Source organism: Callionymus lyra, chromosome 7 (assembly GCF_982586985.1).
Source record: "Callionymus lyra chromosome 7, fCalLyr1.hap1.1, whole genome shotgun sequence".
NCBI lineage: Eukaryota > Metazoa > Chordata > Actinopteri > Syngnathiformes > Callionymidae > Callionymus > Callionymus lyra.
The window spans coordinates 22,347,234-22,366,456 of record NC_141824.1 but is presented as its reverse complement, the minus strand read 5'-3'; the positions used below and the strand labels follow the sequence as shown (position 1 = coordinate 22,366,456).

The following is a 19,223-nucleotide window of genomic DNA, read 5'->3' as shown; positions in this document are numbered from 1 at the left end:
TGGCCTCCAAATAGTGCCGCTGTGAAAAACACAACTGTTTAACTACTTATAAGTGTGTAGCCATGTTGTGTTTAGGGAGATTTCTCGACAACTGGTTTCGTCTCCTGAGGTGTGTGGTTTTAATTGGCAACTTTGACTGCTGTGTCCTTTTTTTTCAGATTCCTAGTCAAGGACTTTCCATTTTTGTTGAGCTAAAAATAGTGTAAATCTGTGTGGACCATGGTTGGAGTGGTAAAGGTCAGAGATGTGACGGTGGTGTTGGCTTCAGAGTGCCCTGGCAGAGTGATGCGTCTCACTCAGGCCTTGAAAGTCAACTAGAGCAAAAGGCCATTTCTTTTTCCGGTAAGATGGGTGGAGGAGAAAGAAGAGTTGCTGGAGTGGAGAAGGTGAGAGGAGGTTAGGTCGAGAGAAAGGGTGGTTTGGTGCAAGTGTGAGAGCAATCTAGAGGGTGAACAGGTCCATTAAGGCATTCCCTGACCCGCACACAAAACTATATTTAACAGGATTATTTACTCAGTAAGCAGAGAGGGGATGAAGAGCTGCAGCAGTTTGAGGCATAAGTTGACAGATAAATACATTCATCCGCTCGGAGGCAGAAGTCCAAAAAAGTCAGTGGCTTTTTATTGCAGGGCAGAGAACTACTGCGAGGTCAACTACTCATTAAAGACACATGAACAAAAGTGGAAGGAAGGAAGTGACAGACTTTCCCAATATCGCTGAGATTTTAATGAAATGTGATCCACGTTTGTTTATTTTCTCCCTCGTTCGCCGCTCTCGCTGCATCTTTCCCACCCTCTCCGTTCTGCCACTTTGAAACAATCCGGAGCCGGCGAGAGGACCCACTGCACGCAATCGCCATGGCAACGCGGTGGTAATGATGGCGACAAGCATGACCTGAAGATTCCATTCGAGAGTGTCTGGTAGAGGGATGGAGTGTGAAGCCACAGCTCAATCGACTCCTCAGTCTCGCCCTCTAATTTGCTCCCCGCGAGCTTCCACTGATTCATCAGTGGAAGCTCGCGTTCCGAAAGCCAATAATGAGAGTGAATAGACGCTTGATCGCGCCTCGTCTGTTTGTAGACAACAGCAGGAAATCTAATCTAAGTGCTTAACGCTCACATTATCGCCCGTGCACACAGTCGAACAACACTCGGCTCTAGTTCATGACTTTGTTTCTGCCTGGTTATGGTTCCTATTCACGTTTACTCTTTATATATTGAGGAGGACGTCAGGAACTTTGAGAGAGTGTAAGTGACAAAAGTAACCCTGAAAGTTCACAAGATTCCGAGCTCTCTTACTGTGCTTCTTTGTTACATCTTGGATCACTTGATTCATTGTCGTGCTGTTGTAACCATATGTATTTAGTGAACTTAGTTTCTTCTTCGTCCGTACACCATATAACCTTCGGTTTGAATGTTGGATGATACCTTGAATTATTTAAGTGGCAGAGACTCTTTAAAATATTCTCTGCTGGTTCTGACTGATTAAAGATAAGTGCATTAGACTGATCTCAAATATTTCATTAATCTAATCTTCAATCCTGAAGTGAGTCATCATATGACTATGCAGGTGGCGTGGTCAATCTAAAAGACGAGATTATTAAATACATTTAAAAACAATAATAATTCAATACTTTAAAATAATAAGGAAGGAAAGCTACTCTTACTTTTGTAGTTAAAACTCATTTTGAAAACAATTGTTCAACTCATTGTCGTCCACCAGGTTTCTATGACCTCTTACTGTTCAAAATTAAATGTCTTTCTAAAAGTTCCTTTTTTCAAGATGACCTGCTTACCTGGTGTTATTTCACCATATGTATTTATTTAAAAAGAAATTAACCTTATAAAAACATATTTGCATTTTGTCTTAAATGCCTATAGATTGAGGAAAATAACAACTTAACAGATTCGATTTTAACCGTCTTCGGTTGACAATCTATAACATTTCATAACAGAGACTTCTGGCCACCCGAGATCCAATTAAAGACCACAAATGGCCCCCTAGCCCAGGCTTCGATTATGCCTGTTGTAAATAATACATTATGGCGAAGCTCACTATGGCATATAAAACCTCCTTTTTAAGCACTTAACCGCTACTTTGTGGTCACAATTATCTCCACCCTTGCCACCCTGCTTGCACTCTCTTCTTCACCTTCTTATTCCTTCATGTATCACTATCTCATTTTGGCCTTTTTTATTCAAGGCCAAAATGAATTAATTGTTGAAATGTTAAAAACTATATTAGAGGGATACGTAAAGGTATCATTTTACCAAGATTCATTTCAAAATCTAGATTTTGGATTTTTTAAAATGCAAAAAAACTACTTGTTAAAAATGAATAATTTCAAAAGATTCTCCATGGAATGCTTGATATTACATTATGCATGTCATCTTATGCTCTCTTCTTTTGCTGTAACAATCTGAAAATATATCCTGTTGAGCTGTTAGTTTTCTGCAAGCAGACGGAGCTTAATTGTCATTTTTATTTACAATACAGTGTGTATTTGTGTGTCTACGGCTGTATATAACAGGTACCGATGCTCAAAGATACAGAAACACAACTGTCATGATGCATGTAATTGGTTTACTACTTTAGCCGAGCCGTTATAGTTTCAATTCATCATCCTCCAACTCACATTAACATTCATACGACGCCATGTTTGGTCAAAAACTGTCCCGTCATCATTTTCCGCCTGCCGACATTTTTTAGCAAATGTCATCCCAGCGTCGCGAACGTGTGGCTTTATTTTAGAACGATGGTTTCATATTTGTTTGAAGAAAGCAATTTGGTTCTCTGGCTTTTCATGTTGGCGTCACAGCAGGACGCTTCTGTAACTGTTCCACGTATTGAAGTTTGTTATTATCCAGTCTGGCTTTGATCAAACATCCGTGTTTATCTCTGATTGTATTTTAAAATGTCTGAAAATCACATTTAGATTGCGACGGCGTGAGGTTTTGTCCATATTCTACATCAGGAAAAAGTAATTTCAATGAATAAAATAAATTTTATAGGCTCATAGTTTTATTTTTAGCATTTTTATATTTCCAACTGTCAGGCAGTTGTTTTAAGATCCATATTTTACATTTATATTAAATTAGGGCGTAATGCAAGAAAAGCTTGTAGTGAAGCAGCAGTTTATTCTAATATACTATATTTGTGTTTAACTGAGAAGCTTTTTATCCAGCGTTTGTGTGTGTTCGCCTCTGATGTCGTCCTTATATATGAATACGTGGGACTCTAATCTCATTAAGATGATGAATGACTTCATCTATGCTTGCTTCTAAAAATGGCAATTAATGCTCCGAGGGAATGTGTGCAACAACTTTGACTCTTATTCTTTGTCTGGTTCCAGTGTCTGGTCATTGTTTTGTTGAAGATGCAAATGTTTCCACGTTAAAATGTATATATTCTTTCCTACCTCTTGATTGATTTTAAATGTCCTTATAACCATTATTTCAAGGTGTCTGTGCTCACAACTGTCTTCTTCTCGGCAGAAACTAAAGCTGATCTAGAGGATCTCATGGCTGACATCAAGAAGCTGGCAAACAAAATACGCTCCAAGCTAAAAAGTGAGTTCATTCGTCTTATTATTGAATTTTCTTTTGTGGGGTTATTTTTCTCATACCTTTTTATAAACTCAATAGAGGGAAGCATTTCTACTCTGTCATGACTGAAGACCAAGAGCCGTTAAATAACTATTACACTTCCATAATATACTCGAGGGTACCTTGAAAATATGTGTCTGATTATTTGTCAAGATTTTCAATATACTTTAGATTATCAAGTGTGTGGGGAAACAAAAACTCATTGGAAACAAAACCCTGACAATCTGATCTCTTGCAGAAATATTTTAGAAAAGAGGAAAAAAATATGATTTAGTTGTATTTAATTGTTTAAAAAGGTAAATAAAACGAGTATTTACTTTGTATTCAGATGTTAAATAATAAACACAAATACAAAAAAAAGTAATTGAATAAATCACCATGAACTCTGAACTATTAAAATATTACAAAAGGAAATTCAAATTAGGGCTGAACGATTAATCGCATTTGCGATATAATCGCGATATTATATCGCAAAGGTCGCGATTTTATTTAATTTTATATCAATTTAATTTTCGAGCCGTCATCTAGTGACATGACTTACGCAGCCGAGCAGAACGAGTGAGAGAATCGTAAACAATACGCTTTAACAGGTTTATCAATGACGTCCACAGAAGCTAAAGAGCAGCATTATATGACAACTGTGTGGATAAAATGCTACCAGTGTCTCCACAACATGAGACAACATGTAGTATCAGTAAAGTTTGTCACATTGTACAATCACACAATTCTAATTAATGTGTATGACTGGAGATGCACTGACCAGTGCTTGCACTTTTACTTACTCTGCACAGAAGTTTGCATGATTTATAATTGACTAATAAATATAAATGTTTACATCACACTTATAGCACGTTTTTGCAGGAGTTTTAAAAGGTTTGCAGTGAATATATTATGTTTCTTTACAAGTGTAATTAAAGTAACTAAATTAACCTTCATTTATTTCAACGTTTGATTAATTTCCCTTCATCTTAAAAATCACAAATAAATACATTTTAATGTAAATTGAATTATTTATTTTAATAGATAAAAATGGTATAAAAACAGGAAATTAAAAAAGAATCACTTATTTAATTGCAATATTTATTTTATATTTATTTTAAATATTCAGCCCTTATTCAAACTGTCTTTATGGATTTTCTGACCTCATGTAAATCATGTTATTACAAAGGGAGGTCCACATGTGGTCCCGGGGCCCTGGTCTTTTGATGCCTCATGATGAACACATGGACTGAATTGTGCTTAAAAGCTTTTCATTTTATTTTTTTAAAAGTAAATAAACTTTCGCCTTCATTCAAGGGTTTGTAACACTCAAGACCCCTGAGTGATGTCGGATGATCTTATATTTCATAACATCATTTCAATAATTACATTAAACAATCGTCATATTCTTTGGAAAACAAACAAAGAAAGCTCGGGTGAGCAGCTGCTTCAGCTTCAAAGAGCTTCGCCGTGTTTACTCTGGGCTGCTAAAGAGCACAAGAGACACAGATGGCCTTGCTCACGAGCACAGCGGAATATGTAAGAGAGACAAACAGATAATGGTGCTCACTGCCTAATAGAGCTTCTCTTGCATGTCAAGTGGAGTCAGTCTAGGTCGGCCTGCAGACCATAATCATGAAGACGCGGCGAAGTGCGACGGAGGTGTGACAGTCGCACAACTAGAAAGTTGGAAAAGCACGGGAGGAGAACAGGAGGTCATTTTTTTCCGAGCTGATCTGACACTTTTAAGGGGATTTACGTCAGAGGCGATTACATGAGACGAACTCATCAGAAGGTTGCAGACAGCGCCTGTTCACACGCCGACATGTGGGCGACTCTGCTGATTCACATACTTTAATTCACACTCCAGCACGAGCTGACCGGTGCCACGCAAACATACTGTGCACGGAGCCGACAGATTTGTAGTGGGTCTCATCTCACACATGTTTTATGTATGATGTGTAATCTGTTACCCGCCCCAGTGTATTCAGCTGTAGGCGTGGAAGACATAATCGTATTCATTTGGACTGGATCAACCTTTTCTGTGTTCTCTCAGCTTCAGAACCTCTTTTGATATTTATCATTTATATTTATTATTGGGAATATTTAACGGTTTTCAACACAGGATTATTTTCCTGAACATAATAACCGTTTAAATTTGTTTAAAAGCAGCTTCCTGATTAAAGACGTGTTTGATTGACACACTGCACACGACTGCTGTCAGGGGTGATGACGCCTCTCTCTTGCACATCAGTCCAGTCACCAAATGTGTTTGCCAGTCGAGCTTCGGAGATAAATGGCCTCGCGTCCGCCATGGATCATTTTCTTATGGTTGCCAGCTTTTTTCAACTGTGTGTTAGACTTTTAAATCACGGGGCCAGAGTTCATGGATCTCGACCCGCTGCTGCTTTCAAAGCGCTGAATAATCTTCATAATTCATGAACGGTCGTGTCAATCTGTGCTTGAACTTGAACTTAGTGCTTCTTCTCGTGTCTCCTGTTTAATTAAAGTTAAATGTGTTAATTTATTTTGTGTAACCTGTTCTTTTCACGGGGGTTTCTACTGATTATTTTCTCTATAAAGACCTTAAAATACATAAATAAATATATTTATATTTTTTAAAGGAGATTGTTTAGCACATGTGATACATTTGGTTTGGTTTTTGTTTGTTGTCCCCAAACCTTTTTGCAGCAATTTATTCACATGTTTTATGTCAGCAATATATTCACAGACTGACCTACAGATAAAAGCAGCAAAAATAAATCATATACAGTTTGTGTTTCACTAATTTTCGCTTCTATAAAGGCTTTTTTTCTCGAGTAAACTTGACTGAAACTTCAGCGTCTTGACGCGTCAACAAACACAGGCTAATGTTTTTTCAGAGAAAATTAAATCTTCTTTCAAATCAAAACAAATCACCTTTCATACAATAATAATCGAAAAAGAACGGAAATGACTTGTTTTTTCTTTCAAATGCCTCTCACTATTTTACACCTGCTATTTGATACAAGGGATCTAGATTGATTTTTCATTGTAAAACTATTAAATAAATTCTAATCTGAGTGTATTCTTTACGCCTTATATATATTTTCAAAGTCACTATAAGTTCTCACAGTGAACTTAAACTAATCCACCAACTTTAACGATAACATGGCTTTTTAATATTGAAGCCAGCTGTAATCACGCCCGCTTTGTTTATACAAAGAGTCCCTGGGATGTGGAGACTTCCTGGATTGATGATGTGCGGTGACAAACCCTGATGCTTGACAGCAGAGTGGGTGTGGTTATGTTAAACAAGATTTCTTCAATATTCTATCCCAGTGGGCGGGGCTTAAACACACCTTTTTTTTTTGTACAAAACAGACACATACTGGTGAGTATTTCATTTAATTTGTCAATAGAAAAGATCATGTTAAAATGTTGACGTTCTACAAACTACTTTCCCAACTCACTTTCCAACTTGATAAACGTAAGTGCTTCAACACTGCTCTTTCCTCGTCTCACTCCCTCTCAGTGAACTCATTGCCACAGCTGTGTATTTCCAGGCATTCAGCAAATAATCGAGCAAGAGGAAGGACAGAACCGGTCGTCCGCCGACCTGAGGATACGTAAAACCCAGGTATGTTGCATCGAACCTCTCGTGACTGTTTTGATTGTTTTGTGACCCTGGTCTGTGAAGATTGTTCTACAAACATTAATGACTTTCTTGACTTGTCGTTCTCTCGCCAGCACTCCACACTGTCCCGCAAGTTCGTGGAGGTCATGTCAGAGTACAACACCACCCAGTCGGACTACAGGGAGCGCTGCAAAGGACGCATTCAGAGACAGCTGGAGATCAGTGAGTTACCTTCAGCGACTGTTGTCCATCTTCATGTAAAAAACATCAAATAAATCACTTATTGTTTCAGTTTAAGCTTCCTAGCTCAGCACTGCCAAAAGTCTTCTTCTGACTGTAGATGTTAATAGTTTCCAGATTTAGTTATGTGGACCAGACTCTAGGACCTGGATGAGTGACTCCTGCCAGACTAAGGTCTTCAGTCATGACTCTGGACGGACACAGAACAATTAACTTTTAAAATGTGGATAATTTTTAAGATTTTCCCAGGACAGTTGAAATGACTGTCTGTCCGTCCGTCCGTCCTTCCATCCATCTTTCTATCTATCCATATATCTATCTATCTATCTTGATCTATAACCTTTCAATTATTATCTATGCATCATCCGTTTGTCCGTCCATCTGTCTGAGTCTCTCCATCCATTCATTTGTCTATCAACAATCCATCCATTCATCTATGATGTCTGTCTATCCATCCATCTATCTATCTGTCTGTCCGTCCTTCAACCCATCCATCTATCCATCCATCTGTCTGTCTGTCTGTCTTTGAGTACATCCATCCATCCATCTGTCAGGCCGTCCTTCCATCCATCCATCTATCTATCCATCCATCCATCTGTGCGTCAATCCATCCATTAATCCATCTGTCCGTCAATCAATCTATTCATTCATACATCCATCCATCTGTCTATCTATCTATCTATCTTGATCTATAACCTATCTCTATCTATCAATGATTATCTAACCATTATCCGTTTGTCCGTCTGTCTGTCTGAGTCTCTCCATCCATCTATTTGTCTATAAACAATCCATCTATTCATCTATGATGTCTGTCTATCCATCCATCTATCTATCTCTGTCCGTCCTTCAACCCATCCATCTATCCATCCATCTGTGATGGCTGTCTGTCTTTGAGTACATCCATCCATCCATCCGTCGGGCCGTCCTTCAATCCATCCATCCATCCATCCATCTATCTATCCATCCATCCATCTGTACGTCAATCCATCCATTAATCCATCTGTCTGTCAATCAGTCTCTTCATTCATACATCCATCCATCGGTCAATCCATCCATCCATCCAACCATCCAACCATCCAACCATCCATCCATCCATCCATCCATCCATCCATCCATCCATCCATCCATCCATCCATCCATCCATCCATCCATCCATCCATCCATCCATCCATCCATCCATCCATCCATCCATCCATCCATCCATCCATCCAACCATCCTTCCATCCATCCATCCATCCATCCATCCGTGATGCTTGTCTGTAAATCTAGCTCTCTGGGATGTCTGTCAATTACCATTTTCCCGTCTGTTGGTTTATCTATCCATCCATCCTTGTCCATCCTTCTGTCTATCCTCATCATCCATCTTTCTGTTTACGTCTAACTTCCTACCATCACCTCTCCATTGTCGATCATCTATTTATCGATCTATCTAATTGTCCATCCATTGATCTGTTTTTCTATCCATCTACTCGTTCGCCTTGGTCTGTCTGTGTAAACCTGGCTGTGGTCCAGCCCAGTGCTGGAGGCAGAGACACAAAAAAAGTACATTTTCCAGAACAACAATTACTCTGGTGAACGTTTTTTTAATAGCCGTTCTTCTGCTCGTCTTTCTATCCTTCCCACAGTTGCACAACAATGGAGGAGAAATAATGCTGTCACCAGTTGCAACACAGTATGAATGATTTAATCACCCAGTGCTCCACGTGAAGAGGGACTTGTTGGCTCTATATTCGCAGGGTTTGGGTCTCCATGGTAACAAATAAGATCCTTCCACAGAGCCTGCCAGGGCTTTAAGAGAGGAAGTGTGAACTGGTCGTGTGTGTAAAGTGTCAAGTCCAAACAAGGGCACTCCTTTTCTCACCCCCCCGGTCATTATCGGTGACTCACCATAGCTTTTCCCCGTCCTTCAACTTGCACTCTCACCCTCTTAATGTAGACGCCCAATTAGAGGGCAATTATCCATCATCGCTGGGGATCATACATAAGGAAATTCCAACCCATCCATTTTCTCAGCCGTGGTCGGGTCACGAGGGCTGCAGCCCGAAATAAAAGCAGAAGGAAATTGATCATTGTAATGTTGAGAGTGTTGCCTTTCACCTCATCGTGACCTTCATCCTCTCATCCGTCTTCTGCTGGAACAACAGTAACTTGAGCGTCCGTTCCTTAATATTGACCAGAAAACTAAACAATAAAATCATTATTTTTTTCACAATCAAAATGACAAACGTAAGATCAGTGCGGAGAGGATTAAGATCGCCGACTCGCTGTGACTCACTGGAAACAGAGCAGGAACAGTCCAGATATTAACGCAGGTGATACAACAGAGTGGATGTTCGTGAAGGAGGACAGGTCATCGAGGGAAAACAAAGCGTGATACATGAGCCAGAAACGCATTAAGATGAGTGAGGTCCGTAGATAAAGAGTCGTGGGGATCTTTGATTACTGAGGGCGTCATGTGACCTTAGTTTAGTCATCATAATGTTCAGCAACAGTTTTTAATACTAACAAAAAATGATAAGAGGCTGACAGTCATCCTCTGACCACTGTCATCAGTGAGCAGAGAAGTAGATGGAGTGCATGAATGCTCCTCCCCAGATGCAACACTAATAGACTCAGGGACTCATTCATTGGATTTATAACTCTGAGTTTGGGGGCAGGAGGAGAGTAAAAGTATGATGTATTCTATTCTGTGTTTATCTATGTATGCTTCTCTTTGCATTATTCCTTTTGACCAATTTTCTTTTATTTCGATCTATGTCTTTATACTTGTACTTTGTTTTGCCCTTTGTTTTTGTTCTTGTTTTCCCGAAGGAGATCTCTAGAGGGATTGACTAGAAACTAATCTAATCTAATGTAATCAAATCTAATATGCACTTGTTTAAGTTTGTAAAGCCAAAAACATCTTCTATTGAGGCCACCTGTGGTGGTTTTAGTCTCATAAGTACTCTGCCGAGGATCTGAATTAAATAGAAATAGAAAGGAGAAAAAATATATAAAAAGTAAAATATTTGGGTTGAAGGCAGAAATGTGTGAAGTTGTGTTAAAAAATGCTTTTCCAGTTTGAGTTGTTTTCAATTTGACTTTATTCACAGATCAGTTATTTCCAACCGATATAATAGTATATATATATAGTATGTTAACCTCCTGAGGGATCAATAAAGTTTTACCTTACCTTACCTTATGTGTGTATATATATATATATATATATATATATATATGCAATTTTTGCACATTATTTTAGATGTATTCATTATAATCTTTTGCTCAAGAATGAAAAGGAATCAAAATAAAATAGATAAAATACAGCAGAAAAGCTGGATCGTTAGGTTAACAGATGTTCAGATTTTTTCATTATAACATTGTGGTTAAAAAGTAATAAATGTGTTTTTTCATGATAAAAAAATGCGAAGAGTTATGATATGAGTTTGAGGCAAACCCATCATTTACCCACTAATTTGTCCAATTTAGTCATTTAAAACTAGTAAACAACTTAACAAATGTGCAAAATGTGTTTTTTTAGCTGGAAGAAACACCACGAACGAGGAGCTGGAGAGCATGTTGGAAAGTGATAATCCTGCCATCTTCACCTCTGGGGTAAAACGACTTTTGATTTCACCAACATGTCGTCATCCGTTTACCGTTCTTCCTCGTTTTCCACCAGATCGTCATGGACAACATCACGGAGCAGGCGATGAACGAGATCGAGACGCGGCACACCGAGATTATCAAGTTGGAAAACAGCATCAGAGAGCTTCACGACATGTTCATGGACATGGCCATGCTGGTGGAGAGTCAGGTGACCTTGGTTCTTCATATAGTGGCTAAATATTCCACGCAACTCATTTCAAGGCTTATATAATGAAAATAACCTTTTATTTTGGATTTATTTTTCATCAACTGCATTGAATTTTCCCCCAAAAATAAACAAAATGATTTTAAGGGTAAAAGGTTACAGTTTTAGTAGGGATTCAAATTGAGAAGATAAGTTAATGTAAGATGGTTTTTAAGGTTGTTTTTAGAGGTCAGAAAACCCATTATGAAAAAAAATAAAAAAATAAAATTAAAATTAATTAATAATTATAACAATGAAATAAAAATAGCACATTTAATTATTAGAAAATATATATATAAGTATATATGTTTAATATTTTTCTGTTTTGTTGTAGTTTAAGACTATATTTAAGGAGGACATCAAGTCTGTCAATAATTCAATCCTTCTGCCCAAAGATTTTTTTTTAAGAAAATTATGATTTTACATTTACAAAAACATTTAAAGAAATTGTTATATTCATGTATATTTTGTTGTTTTGCCAGATATTTTTACTGTATTTTTAAGGGCTTAGGAGGTATTTTATTAAATTCTCTGCTAGTCTCATATTTTTAAAAGAAGTTGCATGTTTTATGATTAAAATGTTGAGACTGTCCATTGCTGTCATGGGTTCTGCTGAAACACGTGCTGGAAGTATTGGAATGATGTTTTCTATCCATCTGTTTAAGACATTTCTGCCATCACTGCATTCATGGCGGCGTTCACCAGCTGGACGCCATAATTTGACTTTTGGGATTTGGAGTTGGCACCCGAAGGGCAGATGATGTTTTTTTTCATCATCATCATCATATTCAGAGTTGACGAACAGTGTGTCTCTATAGCTACAATATCATCACGGCGTCACTAAACACACAAGCGTGTATCGTTCTGTTTGCGTTGGACACATTTTATGTTCCTTTGGAAAAATCCAGGAGAGCTCGTGGTTTTGTCTGTCGTGTTTGCTCGCGGTCATCGTTCAGGACCAGCTGGCTGGACTGATAAAGCAGCTTTGTGACGTGATCGCTCAGGACACTCAAAACAATCTCCGTCTAAAAATAAATTCATTGTTAAACGATCAAAGAGAAGAAGAAAATATAAAGTTAATAACAAGTTATATTATTTGAAGAATATAAAAGGCTTTTGTTACATCAATATTTTGACCAATTATTTCTGATTTATGACACAATATGACATATTTATGAACATTTACTCTCTCATTTGTGACACTTAAATAGTGTTGTACGGGGCCAGCAAACAAATCCTTTAACCCTTTTGATATTGCTGGGTCAAGGTGACCCAGAGGCCTGAAAACAAATGTGTTTGTGGTATCCCTTGTGTTGTCTCTAAGTCTAGGTGAACAACCTCCACCACTGCATATGTATTAATGGAAGTCAGGGCGGTCGTTAACCTTCACCCAGAAACAACCCAAGGGATACCACAAACACATTTGTTTTCAGGCCTTCGGGTCACCTTGACCCTGAGATAACACAAGGGATAAAGGCATACAGCAAATTATTAAAGTTCATTTTATTTGGTTTGTCATGGTAAAATAAAAATGTGAGACATTATCAATAATGTTTTATTTGATAATATAACAATTTAAAACTTAAAAACTCTTAAAAAATATTGGTGAATGAATATTAATGAATGAATGAATATATATATATACACATTTCATTCCATAAATTGGAAATTTGTGGAAAATCTTTAACAAGACAAAACAATAATACATTTAAAACACTTTATATACATTTAAAAAATTGGAAAAGCACAATAGCTTTAAAGAAAGATGTAGTGAAATAATTGTGAAAACTTAAATATTAATAATTAAAAGAAAACCGTTAAGTACAATTGTTGAGGAAAGTCTTTTGGGATCTTATAGAATAAAATCCTTTAATTTACATGTAAAATTGCCTTGAAAATATCATTATATTGAAAGGCCGATACACAATGAACACAAGTTTTTGCTCTGAGCGTCACTTTTTTCACCAATATTTGACCTTTTAAAAACAAACTTTTTGGCCGCAATCGTAACCTTTTCAACAGTAAAGTATCAGGTTATTTGAACACTGAATAGAAAAGCACACAAGCTACTCATTTGCAACCATATTCCCATTTAACTCAACAATATTCCTGTACATTTATTTTATCTAAACAATTCCTTCATTTTCATCATTTGAAATACTGTTTTTAAATATGAACAACAGGTGGCAGTAGCTACTACATTCGCTTGCACAACACACAGGGATCAAGATGTTTTTCTCGGTGTCTAAAAACAGCAAAATCTCTGTTTTGTTTAAAGCTAAACTGTGTTGATCTCTGCTGTGGATCATAGAAATTCAATCAACTAACAAATTTGTATAATTATTATTTTGTCTTTAATTTTCTTCGCTCTGTCTGTTTTTCCTCTTGTTTTCTCGTCTACACAATGACTGTGAGCACAAATAAGAGCCTGCATCACCTAACGCAAGGTAATTTTATTTACATTTCTCTGTCAATAATTGCAGTTATTAAAGTTATATTCCATGCTGTCCAGATGTACACGTGTTTATCCAGGTGACAAATTGACAGCTTGTTTCAGATATTCCTTTAGATGTCCTCGTATCAGCAGCGCTGTACAGTAAATAATTGAACCGAGGAGAATGGAGAAAAGATGCATGAAATATTCATCAGTCGTCCTCTGATTATTATTTTAACACACATCCATGAAACGTGGCGTTCCGAGTCGACAACCCGGTGGCACGACAAAGACTCCCGGTGTGTTTGTGTTGCAGGGCGACCTGGTGAACAACATCGAGCGCAGCGTGTTGGAGGCGCTGGAGTTTGTGGAGCAAGCTAAAGACAATTTCCCAAAGTGTAAAAAGTTCACAAAGATGAGCAAACGGGTGAGAAAAAGTACACAATCCAGAAACTAACACCTTCTTTGTTTTTGTTTTTTCCCCGTCTCCTTCTTCCCTCTGTTCTCTGCGACTAACCTACTCTCAGGGGGAGATGATAGATCGCATAGAGTACAATGTGGAGCACTCGGTAGACTATGTGGAGCGGGCGGTGTCAGACACTAAGAAGGCGGTTAAATACCAGAGTAAAGCTCGGAGGGTGAGTCGCACAGCTGCATGAGAGTGCTGTTCGTGTCAGGAAGCATGTGGTGTTCAGTGTAACGTCTGCATGAACACTTGTCGTGTTCTCTCTGTGTTGTGACGTTTGTGCACTGAGGTTTACACGAGCAGAAGGTGCCAACAAGTCCACACTAAAGTCTTCTTATAGATTTTCTTATACATTCAAAACAATATAGAAGCTCAAAATAATGTTCTTAAACAGTAATAATAACATATATTTATTACCTTATTTGTCTTTGTGTACCATATTACATCTTTACAAATATAAAGCAGATCCATTAAATGATGAGTTAATTAAAAACTCAAAAACAAAATGGACAAAAAAACGAAAATATATAATTGTTGCCTTTTAAGAACAATATTTATGATGTTAGACATGAGATTAATTCATTTATATTTCAATAAAACACTTAAAGGCATGGTAATAATAATAATGGGGGGGGGGGGGTTAACAAGACAGCAAAGACAATTGTAGGTTGTTTTTTAATACATTATTATTTCTTTCACATATAGTGTTAAAGTGGCCTCATAAGAGCCGTACATAAAGAAGATAAGGGCTCATTTTGATAATTTGATTATCAATGTCTTGGTCCAAATAAAAACTAAAATCATGCATTTTGTTGGGACATCATTCAGTGTGTCAGCAAATAAGGTTTTGTTGTTTACAATATTCTTTAGCTCACACTATATATACAGGACCTGTAGGAGCTGTGCGTTTTAAATATTCAAATAAGTGAAATTAAAATTCAATTTGACTTGAAGCACTAGTAAAAATCCAACTTAATGTAGCCGCACCGCGTTTCCAAATGTCTCCTCAGACCCACGTTTTACCCAAAACAACTCAAATGTATCAACATTTCCCTCCTGAACTCATTATTCTGAGCAACCTTTTTGAAAATCTTGGCTGAGATTCTCATATTTCCGACTGAATATTTTAATTTATTGATCACTCCTTCTGAAATAACGACGCAACACTGCCACCTTTTGGTGACTTTATTCAACAACTTGACGCGAATTCTACAATCAAAAACTTTCTCTTTTTTTTTCTGTTGCACTTAGTGAAACCGATGGCATGTTATTTAGTCACGTGACCCTCTTCTTTTCCTCATTCCCTCCTCGCAGAAGAAGATGCTGATAGGAGTGTGTGTTGGTGTGTGTGTGGCTGTTCTTCTTATCTGCCTCACAGTTGGACTCAGCTAGAAGTCAACACTTAAAAGACGACAAGACGCTCCCTTTTTCTTACGTGTTCTCAAAGTTAAATGATCAAGAAGGATTTTTAAGCTTTTGTTCAACATTGACTACTGCAGATTTCATTGGCTCCTCACGTGTTGACACTTTCTTTCCGCACACATTTTCACGGAGAAACACCTCACATACTCCATCATCACTAGTTCGGTCTGGGCAGAGATTTCCAACGGTTGCCAGGCAACCACATGTTAACATTTCGGTTCAGAATCTCGCACTAGTTTCACTCCTGCTCTCCAGGTTTAACGTATCGAGACTTGGAATGGTCGAAATGATCCATATTTAATGTGTATAAATGTTTTTTGTAGTTCACTAATAAATAACTTAACTTAACTTAACTTTAATTGAAGAAATCACTGAATTTATTCGCACAAACTTCCCTAAAGCGCCTCACACACTTAGTTCTACATTATATTTATGTTTATTTGAAGTTGTTTCATAGTATCAGGATCACCTAATAATTGAACCATCCCAACACCACATCTGCTGTAAAACTCAGACCTTTTGTTTTTGTGTACATTTTATCGATGTAACTGCATGCAGAATTTAAATATGTGCTCTGTGGTGGTTACCTCTGCCAAGGAGGTCGATTTGTTTCTGTTTATCTGCCAACAAAATAACTCAGAGAATTTTGAATATGTTTAATAAAAAAACCTTATGGACATGTTGATAAAAGATGATTTCATTTTGTAAGTTAATATAAAGTTTTTTTTAATTTCCTTTCTATAACTTCACTGCATTACTTAAGAACTACGGTGGCCCTGAAAGGCAAAAAAACTTGACTTTCTAAATCCAACAAATCAAACTATAGGATGAATCAACTTTCATGTGATTTATTATTAATTCAACACTTCTTTAAGACACAAAATATTAGTGAATATATTCCCTGTTTTCAAAACGATACCCTTGGCAGAGGTATGCACAGTCTCAGTGCTTCTCTGGTTCTACGTCCACCTAACCTGCTGCTCTGCTCTCCACATGCTGCCCTGGATGAATCCCCATTATTATTATTATCTGTTTATGACTTTGCAGAAGAAAATCATGATTATTATATGCTGTGTGATTCTGGGCATCGTCATCGCCTCGGCTGTAGGAGGCACGCTGGCGTAACGTGCTTTATTCCATGCAATGTTCGTACCAATTGTTTCAGCAGGTTTTTGGCGTCCCGTGCCGTTTCACATGTGGTGTACAGGACCCGGATCGTGTTTCGCATGAGTCGCTATTTTGTAAACGTGCGGTGCCGAGTGCTGTCAGTGAAATGTGAACGATACCTGAATAGATATGTACAACTATACTAATACAATCCAGCTTCCGAGTAGACCAACTGTTTAGTCGACGCCACCATTTTGAAATGTTTCTTTCATAACATTTTTTCGCTCCCAAATCCCTGCATGGATGGGTCGTTGCAAGAGTGAAACGGAAACTCACCGGTGTCGAGTCTCTTTGTGGAGTCATCACTCTGCCAAACCTTTAACAACGTGTCCATAGTCGGTCCAGCTTCACCGTCTGTGCTGTATTCCTGACCATGGTCTGGACGCTAGTCTTCTCCACGCGTGAATGAAGCCATGAATCGTGCTTGACTGTATTCCTCGTGATATAAAGCTGTCTAACACTGCCAGTATGTTCAAATAAGCTGTTCAAGTGTGTCCGAGTGGTTTTAATACAAGTAAAGATTTCATGTGTTTTGTGTCAGAAAGCTTTAATTTTCACGTCTGTCGAGAAGATTTAGCATGAACTCTTAAGTAGCTTTTTGTTTTGTTTTTTGGAGAAGGAAGAGGAGAGTGTCGGAAACGAACGTACAAACAATAAAACCGCTTAATAAAGAATGGAAATTTAAGATTTGATGTCATGTTTAATACAAATAAAATGGCTAAAGGATAGTTAGCATTTTAGCTTTAGCATATTTGAAATGGCAAGACAGTAAAAGTTGTACAAATCTGTTAAATTTTGAAATAGTAGTCATAAAAACACAATATGTGGTAATACAACAGTGGTATTAATTCTAACACTTAACTAGCAATGCTAACCTTAAGCATATTTTAAGTTTGTTCGTGTAGCTTCTCTTGTGTTTATAGTTAAAGTTAGACATTTAGCATCACTAGCTTCATCTCAAAACTAAATCCTAACATTAGAAAACATTCTTACCTCAAGGGTTGTTTTATTAGTGCACAGTCAAAGTGTTATTACAATACTATGCCAACAAAATTGTAACAAATTAACCAACAGATTATTTTGAATTACAAAGATCTAACCAGGGTGTTTGGTTTCATTACATTTTACATCCTATTAATCCATTGTACAAAAGGAGGAACTAGAAATAAATAATTGAATATCACAATCTTTTGCCATCAGTTGCTCTTATTACTTAGTTTTCTCTTCATAATACCTATTTAATTTTCTAGTTTGAACAACTAATTTATTATTGTAATAAAATGCTTTATATTTTTTATTTACCTTAAATTTATATTTTTTATTTGCCTTGTGTTTTTGTACATTTATTTTAGCATTTTAGGAGTGTATTTTTTGCAATTTGTGTATATTGCCTGTGTCTAATGTTACAATTATATACATATATCTGTTGATACATTCATTTTTATTTTGATTAGTTAAGCAAAGTCATTTAAAAAATAGATTCAGAGTGTTTATTTACTTTCAACTTGAATGTCAACCACTAACTAACTGAAGGTGCAGTTGTCTTCATGAGCGGTTCCACTGAAAATGGTCCGGGGCCACAGGGGGCACCATCGCCTTCTGACCGGATTCGCATGTTGTTGACTTGACTTGTTGTTTTGTGTTGTGTTGGGAATTTGTTCAATTTGACATTTTATGTCAAGTAAATTCTGTCTTTACCTGAAAGTGAGTTTGTGGCTTTATTTTTAGAGACGCCTTTCAGGTTTCAGCCAAACATGGATTCCATTGAAAGCGAAAGGATTTAGCTCCGTGACCTTTAGAGGTCATTCAAGAACATATCGATTCAGAGAGCCATGTGGGAGTTTACAAAGTCCGAACAGGAGATTGATGATTGATGTTACAAACCTCGTGGATTTTCTTTTGCTAATGCTAATCACATTGTACTTTTTATCTCTAAAAATGTATATATTTTAAAAGCTTATCAGGTTGAATTTGAAGTTACATATTCTGTTTCTCATAATATTGTCTCTTTTTTTTTTATTCATTCTGTTTCTGTTTGTTCCTCTATTTTCTTTTTATTTCATCCTTTGGTTAATGTGTCTTTTCCTGTATCCACGTTAAAAAGAGAAAAATGTACTTCATATAATACTGGAACACTTTTCTCACCAGAGAAAGAAGTAGAACTTCCATGTCACCGTGTTTCTTCCCAGAATCAGGAATTTTTCATTTCCAAAAGCGTTTTATGACCTGTAAAGTTAGTATTGAACACATCAGCGTAAGTTTTATTTAAGAAATCTATGATTGGAATGAATCCAACAACCTTAAATAAAGTAAAACAGTTGTAAAAAAATATTCACATTTCTTATTCATAACCAGAGTAAAAGTCCCTCAATGTTTTCTTTCAGTGCAAATGTTTTCAAAACATCTAGAAGGTGCTGAATGATCACTGAGTCGTCTTCAGGGTGTCTGTTTGAAAGTGTATA

General features: G+C 37.1%; 1 protein-coding gene across 4 annotated transcripts in view; it reads left to right on the top strand.

Moving 5' to 3' along the window:
- stx1a (syntaxin 1A (brain)) overlaps positions 1 to 17,287 on the top strand; it is a 53,581-nt gene extending 36,294 nt beyond the window's left edge. The window contains exons 4-10 of one of the 4 annotated variants that reach the window (XM_087795496.1): positions 3,495 to 3,569; positions 7,130 to 7,203; positions 7,314 to 7,422; positions 10,961 to 11,034; positions 11,102 to 11,236; positions 14,234 to 14,344; positions 16,642 to 17,287. In XM_087795496.1, the coding sequence (XP_087651622.1) occupies positions 3,495 to 3,569; positions 7,130 to 7,203; positions 7,314 to 7,422; positions 10,961 to 11,034; positions 11,102 to 11,236; positions 14,234 to 14,344; positions 16,642 to 16,719 (656 nt within the window). In that variant the 3' untranslated portion in view covers positions 16,720 to 17,287. The other 3 variants (XM_087795497.1, XM_087795498.1, XM_087795499.1) reach the window with 3 other exon arrangements.
- The last annotated feature ends 1,936 nt before the right edge of the window (positions 17,288 to 19,223 follow it).